We start from the raw sequence: 12,155 nt of genomic DNA on the forward strand, positions 1-12,155 counted from the left end.
ATTCTAGTGACTTATTACTGTTTAGTTTACCAATTTGTTCTAAAAGCTCTTCTATGGACACATCAATTTGGTGCAGTACTTCAGATTTGTCACCCAAAAAGAATAGCTCTGATGTGGGTTTCTCCCCCATATCCTGTGCAGTGAAGACTGATTCAAGAATTAATTTAGTTTATCCGCAATGGCCTTGTCTTCCCTGAGTGCCCCTTTAACATGTTTGTCATCTAGTGACCCAATTTTCTGCTTCTGATGTACTTAAAAAAATTCTTTTACTGTTAGTTTTTGAGTCTTTAGCAAGTTTCTTCTTAACTTCTCTCTTGGCCTTCCTAATTATACTTTTACATTTTACTGGCCCAAGTTTCTCCACCTATTCTTCTCATTAAGATTTGACTTCCAAATTGTAAAGGATGCCCATTTTGCCTCTAATGACATCCATTACACCATATCCATTCTTCATATATCTAATAGGTGGTTCATCACAGCCATCTAAACACATTCAAAACCTCAGGAAATGAAAACCAACCAGTGACAATGAGTTGTTCTCATACTATTACCACAAAAGTAGTCAGGTCAATCCAGAACTCAGTAATTTTACATGCTAAATAAGTCAACAAATATTAAGTGAGAAATATTGACTATCGGTGAGTTGATAGGTTAATTAAATTGCCCATTATGCAGACTGTTCATCTTTTTTGGGATATCACAGATGCAGGGGTCAAAAGCAAGAAAAACTCTTTGCCTTAACCACTGACCTAGCATAGGAACACAAATCCTCCATGGTGCACATCAAAGCAGGTCTTTCTCCCCAAGCAGCATCTGTCACAGCACATTTGGTCAGTAATGACCTGCAAGGAGAAAGTGGGTGAAGAAGGTGTCCAAGTGCCTCTACTCACATACATATGTTAATAGTTCTATGAGTCCATCAGATCAATGACAGTATGGCTCGATGGCTGAGTAGCAACCTTGCCAGAATATTCTGTATCCTCACTGGTCCTGCCCTTCATGGGCAGACCATATTTTAAGGACATTTCAGAAAAGACGGAATTTAAATTACCTAGAATTTTCAAAGTACAACTTAGTGTAATATGAAAAACTAGCTAAAAAACTTGTTTTCTACCTTTGTTTAAATGAGACAGCTTTGGCAAAGACCTTTGTGTTGTTTAATGATAATTTAAGGTAATTAAACCCTACTTTATTTAAGTTTGAGGGCTTGTCTGCTTGGAGAAACTGAGTAGCACAGTTGTAGTAGAATATTATTTCACTATAGCTACGCTGGTATAATTCCTCCATGTGGATGCTATTTTGGAATAAATGTGACCTTATTCCAAAACAGTGTGTCCACATGGGGGTAGGGGAATAATTATTCCATATAGCTATGTTTATCAATTTCTTCATGTGGACAAATCCTAAAACTAAATTTTAACTATGGAGCTGCCAATGCACCTCATCAATGCTCTTCAACTCTTTGGTTTGCCCTCATACAGAGGTTCCCAAAGTGACTCAGCTGTTTACGTGGTATCAGCTCTAGTTGTTTCCAGATGCTAAACTGTATTAAAAGATTGTATTGCATGTATTTGTATCTACCTTAATATTATTGTAGGTAATTGATGTACTTGCCCAGAAATTTCATGTAATTATACATGGGTGATCCATGAGAGTGGGAAGAGAGGTGAGCCACATGATCATAAACAGAAAGGGAGATCAGACAGCAAGATACTATCTCTAATAAGATATAGTCTACCCGATGGAAAACATTTGAAAATCCCTGCGTGTTTTACATTTTCTTAAATACAACAATCCAGCAAGCCATTGTTGTGTCCAGTTTTTATACCTTTCTGTACAGTGGTAAGACATAATTTGTGCAGTAAGTTTTATTATATTGTCATTATTTTCTTGCCATGTGCCATCCCCAGTATTAACTTTTAATTTCTTTCCCCAGATCTCTCTACTGCTATGTTTGATCACTATATGAACAAAAAGTACTTCTCTGGATTGCGATTCCTTTTAAAAAAATGTATTGTTTCTGAAGTGTTAGAGCAAACCAGTGCAGGACCCTACATGTTTCTAATGCAAATTATGCATTTATAGGATCAGTTGTAATTTGAAACCACGACCACTTTTGCTCCTTTGGGGCAGATAACTTGCTTAGCTGTATCATCCATAGACTGCTTGACCCAACTGGATTTTGGAGTTCTTCAAAATATTAAGACCCCAAAATAGGGGTTAAATGGGACTTAAATGATACATAGGTAGGCCCTACCAAATTCATGGTCCATTTTGGTCACAGGATTTTTAAAATTGTAAATGTCACAATTTCAGCTATTTACACTGAAATTTCACAATATTGTAATTGTAGGGCTCCTGACCCAAAAAGGAGTTGTGGGGGGAATGCAAAGGTTATTGTAGGGGGGGTTACGATATTGATACCTTTACTTCTGTGCTGCTGCTGGCAGCGGTGCTGCTTTCAGAGCTCGGCAGCAGGAGGGCGGCAGAGAAGCCCAGCCCTGAAAGCAGAGTGGCGGTCAGCAGCAGTGCAGAAGGAAGGATGGCATGGTGTGGTATTGCCACCCTTACTTCTGTGCTGCTGCCTTCAGAGCTGGGCCCTCAGTCAGCAGCTGCCACTCTCCAGCAGTCCACCTCTGCAGGCAGCAGCGCAGAAGTAAGGGTGGCAGGGTAAGGTATTGCCACCTTTACTTCTGTGCTGCTGCTGGTGGGATGCTACCTTCAGAGCTGGGTGCCCGGCCACCAGCCACTGCTCTCCAGACATCCTGCTCTGAAGGCAGCACAGAAGTAAGGATGACCATACCGCAGCCCCCCTAAAATAATCCTGCAACTCAATTTTGGGTCAGAACCCCCAATTTGAGAAACGCTGGTCTCCCCCATGAAATCTCTATAGTATAGGGTAAAAGCACACAAAAGACCAGATTTCATGGTCCGTGACGCGTTTTTCATGACTGTGAATTTGGTAGTGCCCTATACACAGGTGTTAGTCTGATCCTCTGTACAGAGGTGAATAAATTTCATCCTTAGGGAGTATATACTGTTATATCCTCCTAATGTGTAAGGGTATTGTTTTATAAACTCAGTTAAACACATCTGGCCTTTACACACTGGCTAACTCGCAATACTGAGTTCACTTTCAAGATATTTAAAGAAGCCTGCATATCTTATGATCTTTTCAATTTTCACTAGGAAATTATTTTAGAATTTTGGGATTCTTGGACAACATCTTTATAATGGGCTGAACCAAAATAGCAATCTTAAACCCAAACCCAATATTAGGATTTGAGTTCAGCTCTATAAACGATACATAAGCTACTTGCTCACTTTATTCTCTCATGTAGTCCCACTGAGGTGGATGAAAGGGCTATTTGTGCAAAGCAGGTGAGGAGGATTTGAGATCTAGAGGAGATTGGTAAAAACAAGTGTTCACTTATTTTCTTTTTAAAAATTATGTTAAAATCTGCTGGATCTAGATGAGTTTTCATTGCATAATATTTGTTAATGTTTCGCATATCTTAAAAGCACAACTACAAGCATTTTAGAGAAGGGCTAGATGTAGGGTGACAAGATGGGATGAAGAAAATATCGCAACACAAGGGGGGTGGGCAGGGAGTCCTGCCAGCAGAGCAAAACAAAAAAAAACCAGGAGTGCGAAATATTGGGACAAATGCCTATATATCGGGACAGTCCCGATATTATCAGGATGTCTGGTCACCCTAGCTAGATGTAAAAATTAGGGTGAAATCTTGGCTCTACTGAGGTCAAAGATAAAACTCTCATTGACCTAAATGTGGAAAGAATTTCACCCTTCGTCTTTCTGCTACTTCTGTAGGCAGCTCTGTAGAAATCCTTCATACAATATGCCTCAGTGAATCACAACAAATATCACAATTGCTTTCTACAGCAATGGCACACTAGGGGGACTATTTATCTATTGTGGAAGCACACTACTGTTAAAAAACAGCAACAAATTGAACTGACCCTTTCCTACACTGCAACTAACTGGTCCTACAAACAGATTTAAGCAAGCCATCTAAAAAGCATTAAATATTTTTTTTGTGTGTGTGCGCACAAACCTTGGTACTACCAACCTAGATTACCAAGTATACCTGTTTATTCACTTATTTAAAAAACTGATAGAGTTGCTCCTAAAATACATTTTATGGGATATTTCAATTTTAAAAAACAAATTTAAAGTCATCATGAAAAATGTTATGCATAAATAAAACAGCAAATCTCGAAAACTTCCTCTTTTGGTGGAAGACGTTCTCAAGTAGAATGTGTTTTGTTTTTAGAAAGTCTCTCTTCCTATTGGGATGAAGGAGTTTGTTTGTATACATTTAATTCAGAGAGACACTTAAAATCCTTGTGATACTCTTCCACCTAACTTTAATTCATACCACTGTCACATGCTAACTCATATTTACATCTTTCTCAGGACAGTTTCAGATTTGCTAGGAGGAGCCTCCCGTTGGGTTAAATTCGATGCAGTTTTTATAATTTCTTGTTATAGCAGTGAAGGATTTTTCTGTGTGTTTAAAAGAGAGAGGCAACATTTCACTGGGTTTTTTTTTATAGCTTTTATTCAAATAGCCATAACTTGACAAGCCTGCACTTAGTATTGAAAGGAAAGATGTCCCCTCCAAAGCAAAAGACAACTCTATTTCCTTGAATTTCCAGCTACTGTTCTGCGTCTGCAAAATCAAACTTCTAAAATCCACGTTTGTAAAAAAACAACCAACCACAAACCCCCACAACAACACACACTTTCCCGAAAACTTGTTGGGCTTTGCTTTAAATGGCCAACGTTCACGCAGGAGACTTTTCCAAGAAGAAAGTTTCTCACTCTCTCTAGTTTCTCCCTCCGGCCTCCTCCAACTTCACCTCCTTTTGCAGTTATGCATCCACCCCTGTAGTTCCCTTTACCAGGCTGCGCGTAAAGCGGACATAGGCTGTACCATCCTCCGAACTACAGATCCCAGGATCCCTCTCCAAAGCCCAACACAACCTTCCTTCCTCCTCCCTGCCCTTGTTGTTGGAAAAGGCTCTGGCTGAGTTTCAGAGAAAGTCTCAGCTCCTCCACTGTGGACGGGGAGGGCGAGGCGAGGCGAGCCGCAGAGGCCACCGGTGGGGAGGAAGGGAAAGAGTAAGGGGTGGGGAAACCGTGTTCAACTGACAGCAGCAAAGGCCGATGGTGACGGTAGAAGACGGGGCTGGAGAGGCAGGACACTTGAATACCAGGGCAGATCCCTCCCCCCGAGCTACGAGGGAGGGACCCCTCCTCCTGTCCGTGCCCAGTAGTCGCTGAGGCTCGGGTTCCCCCTCCCCTTCAAATCTCTGCGTTCGCTCGGTCGAACTGTGCTGGGAGCAGGATTCCAGCCGTCCCGCCCCTCTCAAGTCCCAGCGCTGCCGGGGTGGAACTTTGCCGGGCTCCACGTTCCAGCCCAGGCGGGAGGGGGAAGCCAGGGACACGAGCGCTGCCTGGGTTCTTCTCGCCCCCTCCCAGCGCAGCAGCAGCTGGGGAGCAGGAAGGAGCCGCGCTAGGCAGCGGCGCTGAGATTTGCCAGGCAGCTCAGCAGAGGGAGAGCAGCAAGGGAAGCCCCCGCGGTCCGTCCTCGCGCGGAAGTTGCAGACAGTCCCCGCCGCGCGAGGCGGCTCTTGCGGCAGCCCGTAGGAGCGAGCCTGGCAGCGCTGCGGCGGGGTTGTTCTCCGGGACACGGGCGTTGAAGTTGCGGTGGCCCAGGCGGGGCGGCGGCCGCTGCTCCCCTGTCTGCTGTTTGTGTGACTCGGTGGCCGGAGGGGGAGAGCCGCCCCCTCCGTCCCGCTTCCCACTCTGCTGTCTCCGCTCCCCTGGCTCGGGCTGTTTGTGCGGGAGACACCCCCCTCCTTCGTTCCCTCCCTCCCTCCGGCCACCTCCTCCCCAGAGCCGGAGGAGGCCGGAGCGGGCGCGCTGCTGCTGTGTCTCCGGGGTTCTCTCGGCCCGGCCCGGCCGCGCCGCTGCTACGGACAGAGGAATCCCCCCAGCGGGAAGACGGCGCAACCATGAGCGGCGGGGAGGTGGTTTGCTCGGGCTGGCTCCGAAAGTCCCCGCCGGAGAAGAAGTTGAAGCGATACGTGAGTGCATTCACCGTACCGCTTATCCCCTGGGCGGGCTGGCGTCCCTCCCTCTCCTCGCCCTGCCTCGCTCTTCGTCCCTCTCTGCCTGGTTCTCCTTCCTCCCCGCCCGGCACCTTTCCCCGCTGGGCTCGCTCCTTGCCTGCCCGCTGCCTCTGCTCTCTTGTAGCATGGTGGAGTTACTGTGTTGACAACAGAGACTTTCTGTCGGCTGGCACCGCACAGCCCCTTTGGCTTTCACACCACCTTTCCTTTCCTTCTTTTTTTTTTTTTTTTTTTTAACTGCCAAGTACGCAGTTCAGTTTGATGTCAGTTAGGAAAGGACCCTGGGCGGCCAGATCTTTTATCTTGGTTTTATTGCCTTGCTAAGGGAGCGTGGGGCGGAGTTGTTCCCTTTAGATCCTCTCTTAAGTTCTGTCTTTTAAATGTAAACACTGGCTAGTCTTTTCTTAGAGCCACTGTACAGCTCACTCAGTGGGGCTGGAGGAAGATAAAACCCTAGTTCGTCGGTTGATATTACAAATAGAAAGTTGTTCTTTACAGGGCAATTGCAACTTTGTGCAACAGTGATCTTTCCTACAGGTATCTGAGAAGCACTTTTCCTCCCCTCCTGAGTACAGTTCACATGAGGGAACCTTGTCACCTTCAGAACTCCTGACTTACAAATTGAAAAGAAAAGAAAAACAATATTTCTTTTTTATAGAATTTTGCTGTTGCTCATAAGTAAATATTCTAACAGACTGTAGCAGAGATGACATTTAAGTTGCATGAAAATGGTGCTTGTTTGCTGAGAGGGCGAATTTCTTGACACGGGACCAGCAATGCTGTCGTAGCTGTATAGGCTTTCCGAGATGCTGTCAAGTCACGTAGGAGGGATGCATGGTGCCAGAAGTGATCTTTCTTTCCCATGGCACCAAAGTGGCTTGCATGGTATCTGTATAATTGGTACAAGATGCTATTTCTTCACTTAGGCATTTTTGGGTTTTATTTAAATAGAAGATGAACTTTGAAGGTGCCACTTTTATTGAAGCAGACAGACTACTTGAGGATCAGCGAACACAGCTTGTCATGTCACAATATTACTTTTTATTGATGTCTTCATGACCACTTTCCAAAGAGGAAAGAGAGAGAAGTGAGCTTTAGTTGCTGTCATTGAGTTTTTAAATTACAAGGAGTTTGTTAAACAAGACTTCCCTGTGTTTTAAGATAAAAGCTATTTCAGGGCCCAGTCCTGTCCTTTTGGAGTGAATGGTAAAAGTCCCATTGACTACAGTATTGCAGGATCAGACTTCCAATGAGAATATTGTGGTGTATAAAACCTTTATATCTTTCCTGCAGAATTGGGCACTGGGTGTATACAGGTATTCATTTTTTTTTTGTACTCTTAGGGCACTAGTAAAGGTATAGTATCATAATTAGTACAGTGGCAGTGATTGAGGTATCAAGTGATCTAATCTTTTAAGTGTGACTAGTTTTCTACAAGAAAAGTAAAATCACACAATTTTGCTGTCTCTTGATGGAAGAGGTTATTAACAGTTAAGAACTTGATACAATAAATCATAGATAACCCTACTCGAGAGGTGGGACTTTTCCATATTATTGAGGTGGTTTTGAATGAATTAGTGGCTGCACTGCTAAATTACAATAATGCACATTGCATTAGAAGAAAACTCCAGTGAATAATAAATACTTATTTAGCTGTCTAAGATATTATAACTGTATAAGCATACATACATTTCAGACTCTCCAGTCAGTGGGACTGTTGTCCTTCTCGAGATCTGCCATCTTAATCCTACTGTCCAACAGAAACTGTTTGATCTAAAGTAGGCTCAAAACAGTTTCCATTGGCATTAAAAAAACATAAATCTCACTTTGAGTTGATGTAAGTTACATATTGTTATAAAAATGCTGGTTGATTTAACTGTTTAAAAAATAAGTTAAAGAAAAGATCACTTGAGATATTTTTAATGATTATACTCTTCTTCATAATTAAATATAGCAATAGGATAATATGTTACACAATAGTGTTCCTTTAACTGGTCCACCCTGATAAGTAGTCATCCCTGTGTTTTCAGTTAATATCACTTAAAGATCTGCTTTTTGAAGCTGTACAAAATGAAGATGGGATCTAGGGGGTAAGGGCAATCTTCCAGTAACTTTACTGTAGCTTAGTTGGTACCACTCTTGTCTGGACTGTAGGACAGAAAGCTATAAATTTAAATCCTACAACCATATTCGCTGACACAACAGCAACAGAAGAGGAGGTACTATTTAAGGGATAGCTTAAAATAAGGTTCCTTCTGCTTGTCTGTGGTGCCTGGTGAATTGTTAGATAAAAGATTCTCAAGTCCATGTTTGTAACCTTGATATCATGATCAATGTTCTTTGTCCAAATAAAAAGGCTGTTAGGTCCAACTCTGTGAATTTCTACTAAGTGCTCTATGACTGATGCAGATTTGTCTATCCTAACAATAACTACATCTTTGTGAAGCAGTATAAAAAGTTATATAAAGCTGCATTTTATATTGGTGACATTTCAGAAGGCTCCCTCAGAAGGAAGAGAGAGGAATAAATTTTCACTGGAAAAGTATGTTTTTGCAACACATACTTTTCACATATATATGGAACACTGTAACTTCATGCCTTGTTAGTTAATGCACACAAGTGTTGGGGCAAATCCAAGAGTCCATCTGGGAAGGGAGATAGGAAGTCTGAAATTGCAGATGTTAAATCTGGTTTTAGTGCTAAGCTTTAGGGAGGGTGAGAAAGAACACTTTGAAGCTAGTGCACAGACATATGGTCCATGGGGTTTTTCAGGTTTTTTTTTTTTTAAACAGTCTGACATTGTACCAAAGACAATTTCCAAGCATTTGAAGTCCTAACAAGAAGTAACTGTTTTAGGAATGGAAAATCAGTTTCTTGGATGCAGGTGTCTTTCCCCATAAAAAAAGCAGAAATGTTTTGATTGTTAGTTCACGTCTTTGCTAGGAAATTAAATTCTTTTCTTATAGCTATTGTCATCAGCAGTGGGTTCACTTGAACTGGCATTGGAAATAGTCTAGTTGCTGGCGTAGATGGGACAATCATTTTCAGTGGTATTGCAAAGAGCATGATTGCTCATTCAGGCAAACCCACTGCTGACAGCGGTTGTCAACAGTGGGCCAGCTTCCTGATGTAGATGTGGCTTTAGAGGGATGCATTTCTCAGCCCCTCTGTTTACTTCTTTAACATGCATTAAATACTTTTTAGTCATCTGCTTAAGTTCTGCAAAATGGGGAGATGGGCTAAATATATAGGAGGAAGCTAGTGTCAGAGAGAATGGGTCTAAATCCTGTTCCAATTATGATAGTTGCTACTTGTATGAATAAGGTAAAGTAGGATTTGGTTCCTGATTGGGATGGAGGGAGGCTGAGCTCTGTTCCTTTTGTTTTCCTTTGTGTTACTTTCTGTCCACTCTTAACTTTTGTAAAATGAGGAAGGTAAGTCTTTTGAAACTACTTTTGTTCACTTCATTTTTATCTTTCCCATTTCTTCAGTTTTAAAACCACACAAAGAACATTTCCCTCAACTCCATTTTTTTAAAGATTAAAAATTCAGCTTTCATCATTTTACTGCTGTACTGTGGTTTCACTGCGGATTCTCTGTTTGTGTGCCAGTTCACACATCAGGCGAGCCTGTGTATTGTTAGCAGTATAGAGGATTTAAAATATCGATATGTTGACAAGTTAGATGTAGGGGTGTAGAATTGCCTGTTTGGGGGCTGGAGTAGGGTGAGGGGAGGACCTTTATGAATACTGTGCAACGGTTACTAAATTTTTCATTAGTTTAATGGCTAAAAGGACAGTTTTACTTCCCTCCATCGCTCCTAAATTTAGGGTTCACTGTGGCAACTCCTTAATTAAATATGCTGAAAACAGAAATCTTTGTGCTGCATTTCCTGATATTTACTTTTACATACCAGTGGGCCTCCAGTTGTATACAGTGTTTGGTGCTTTACGTTATTTCAAATCCAATGTGGAGTTGTTAGCTTAGACTTTTTAATTGTGAGTTACTGCTGTTTTAAAGTGAGAATTTATGCATCTCAGTTGGAGTAAAATGCTTGCTGTTCTGTAGTAGTTAAAATGTTGCCTATAAAACAAATAAGTCAGGCAGTTTTGATCCAGACCAAACTTCGTATCTCAGTTCAATGTCTGGTTTTAACATCTTGTATTTTAGGCTGCTTGGATGGATGATTAAGCATTACCTTATATTCATGAATTACTTACTCCTGGGGGATTCTGTACCAAACAATTAAAAATTCTGTACCAAAAATTAAAAATTCTGCATGCAATATTTGTAATTCTGCTTATTTTATTTGTCAATATAATCATACCATTTTCAATTATTTTGGTAATTTATTTCAAAATACCCGTCAGCAGAGATGTCTGTAACAATGCAAACAACAAAAAATATTCCGTTTTTTTTTGACAAATAGATTATTTACTAGGCATATTAAAACAGAACTTTGAGTAATTAAACTACAATACAGAAACATATTTTCCACACCCCTCAGAAGCAGCTGAAATGCTTACAGGAGTCATGGGTAATGGAGGAGCTGGGGGGAGGAAAGGAGCCTGGGAGAAGACCTGGCGGGTTGTTGGGTGTGGATGGAAGACGTATGGAGCAGGTTTTGCGGTGAGGGGGAGAGAGGAGGGATTGTTAGCGAGTTGGAGATCCTCCCCCATGCAGACCCTGGCTGACCCCAAGCCTTTCTCATTCTGTCAGACACATCTTCCCCTGTTTCCATGTGTCCCTAAAGCCCCCTAACCGCCCTCCCAATGTGGCCCTGCAGCACCCCTTCCATTCAGCCCTGGCTCAGTGCTGTCACCCCACTAGTTCCTGAGCAAGCACACCAGTCTGTTGTCCCCCCCCACTAGCCCTTCTGAACCACAGTCTGTGATCCCCCCCAGCAGCCCTGTGTGCCCTACTCTCTGTCCTAACCTGGCTCCATGGGCAGGGCACTGTGATGAATGTAGCCAGCTGCTGGCTGTTCTGGTGGGTGGAAGGCAGAAATGCATCATTTCTCAGGCCGGATGTATTTTCTGCAGCGAAAAAATTCTGTGCCGGACATTAATTCTGTACATGTGCAGGTGTGCAGAATTCCCCTGGGAGTAATTACTAATGCTACGCTAAGATAGTGTAAGTACTGATGGCAGTAGAAATGGAATATATTCTTATTGGCTTATTCAGAAGTTCTTTAGGTGTTTGTGTGATCAGTCCTAGTCTTCCATCTTAAGTAGTACTTTGATGGCCAAAGATTTGGGAGTTAAGAACACTTCTTCATCAGAAAAAAAGTTTTGGAAGTACATATAACAGTTGTGATAAGATATAAACCAAAGTGGCTAAAGAACTTTTTATTTTTGGAATGCATCTATTAATTTAAAACCTATTCTGATGGTTGCTGCAGTGTAAATTGGGAGCAAATCCGCTGAAGTCAGTGGAGTTAAACCAGTGTAGATTTAGAGTAGGTGAGATCAGAGTAAGTTTGCAGCCCTTCGTTTGCAAGTGATGTCATAAATCAGTATTCACATTATATTTATTAATTTTGAGGTAATCTAGTAACTCTTTGAGATTTTTTGATATTTTGGGTTTGTCCTGCCCCTTCCTCCTGTAGGAGTTGCTGAACCCCTTGCAGGATTGAGCCCCAGCATTGCAGTGTAATGTGGAAGTTAATTTGTCTCATTATGTAGTGTTTTTATAATATAAGGCATGTAATTCCAACATAAGCCTACAAAATGTATGTGTGTTCTGCTATAAAATACAGTTTCAGGCTGAAGTCAATCCAGAATCTGTATCAACTATAAAAAGAAATATTTGATTATTTGAATATATATGTGTAATATACAGGCATTCATATACATGTCTAGAAGATAACTGGCTCAGAAGGTTTATGCTTTTGTATTTTGTTTGCTGTTTATGCTTGTATAATTTGAAATTCTCTTTGGCGGTCCATTGGTACATTACCTCTTTGTGTATGTTTGTTCTGTGCATGCTTATACCAA

The 12,155-nt window shown here is 41.9% G+C and overlaps 1 protein-coding gene across 8 annotated transcripts in view; it reads left to right on the top strand.

The window, feature by feature from the left end:
- The first annotated feature begins 5,734 nt into the window (after positions 1 to 5,734).
- Positions 5,735 to 12,155, top strand: part of GAB1 (GRB2 associated binding protein 1) — a 135,305-nt gene continuing 128,884 nt past the window's right edge. For 6 of the 8 annotated variants that reach the window (XR_007773451.1, XM_050946375.1, XM_050946378.1 and 3 more), the window contains exon 1: positions 5,959 to 6,114. Coding sequence is in view for 7 of the 8 variants with exons in the window: in XM_050946375.1 (XP_050802332.1) it covers positions 6,043 to 6,114 (72 nt within the window). In the remaining variant the exon portion in view is untranslated. Of the gene's footprint in view, positions 6,115 to 12,155 lie in introns of all 8 variants that reach the window. The other 2 variants (XM_050946381.1, XM_050946382.1) reach the window with 1 other exon arrangement.

The sequence above is a fragment of the Gopherus flavomarginatus genome, chromosome 3 (genome assembly GCF_025201925.1).
Source record: "Gopherus flavomarginatus isolate rGopFla2 chromosome 3, rGopFla2.mat.asm, whole genome shotgun sequence".
Classification (NCBI taxonomy): Eukaryota; Metazoa; Chordata; order Testudines; family Testudinidae; genus Gopherus; species Gopherus flavomarginatus.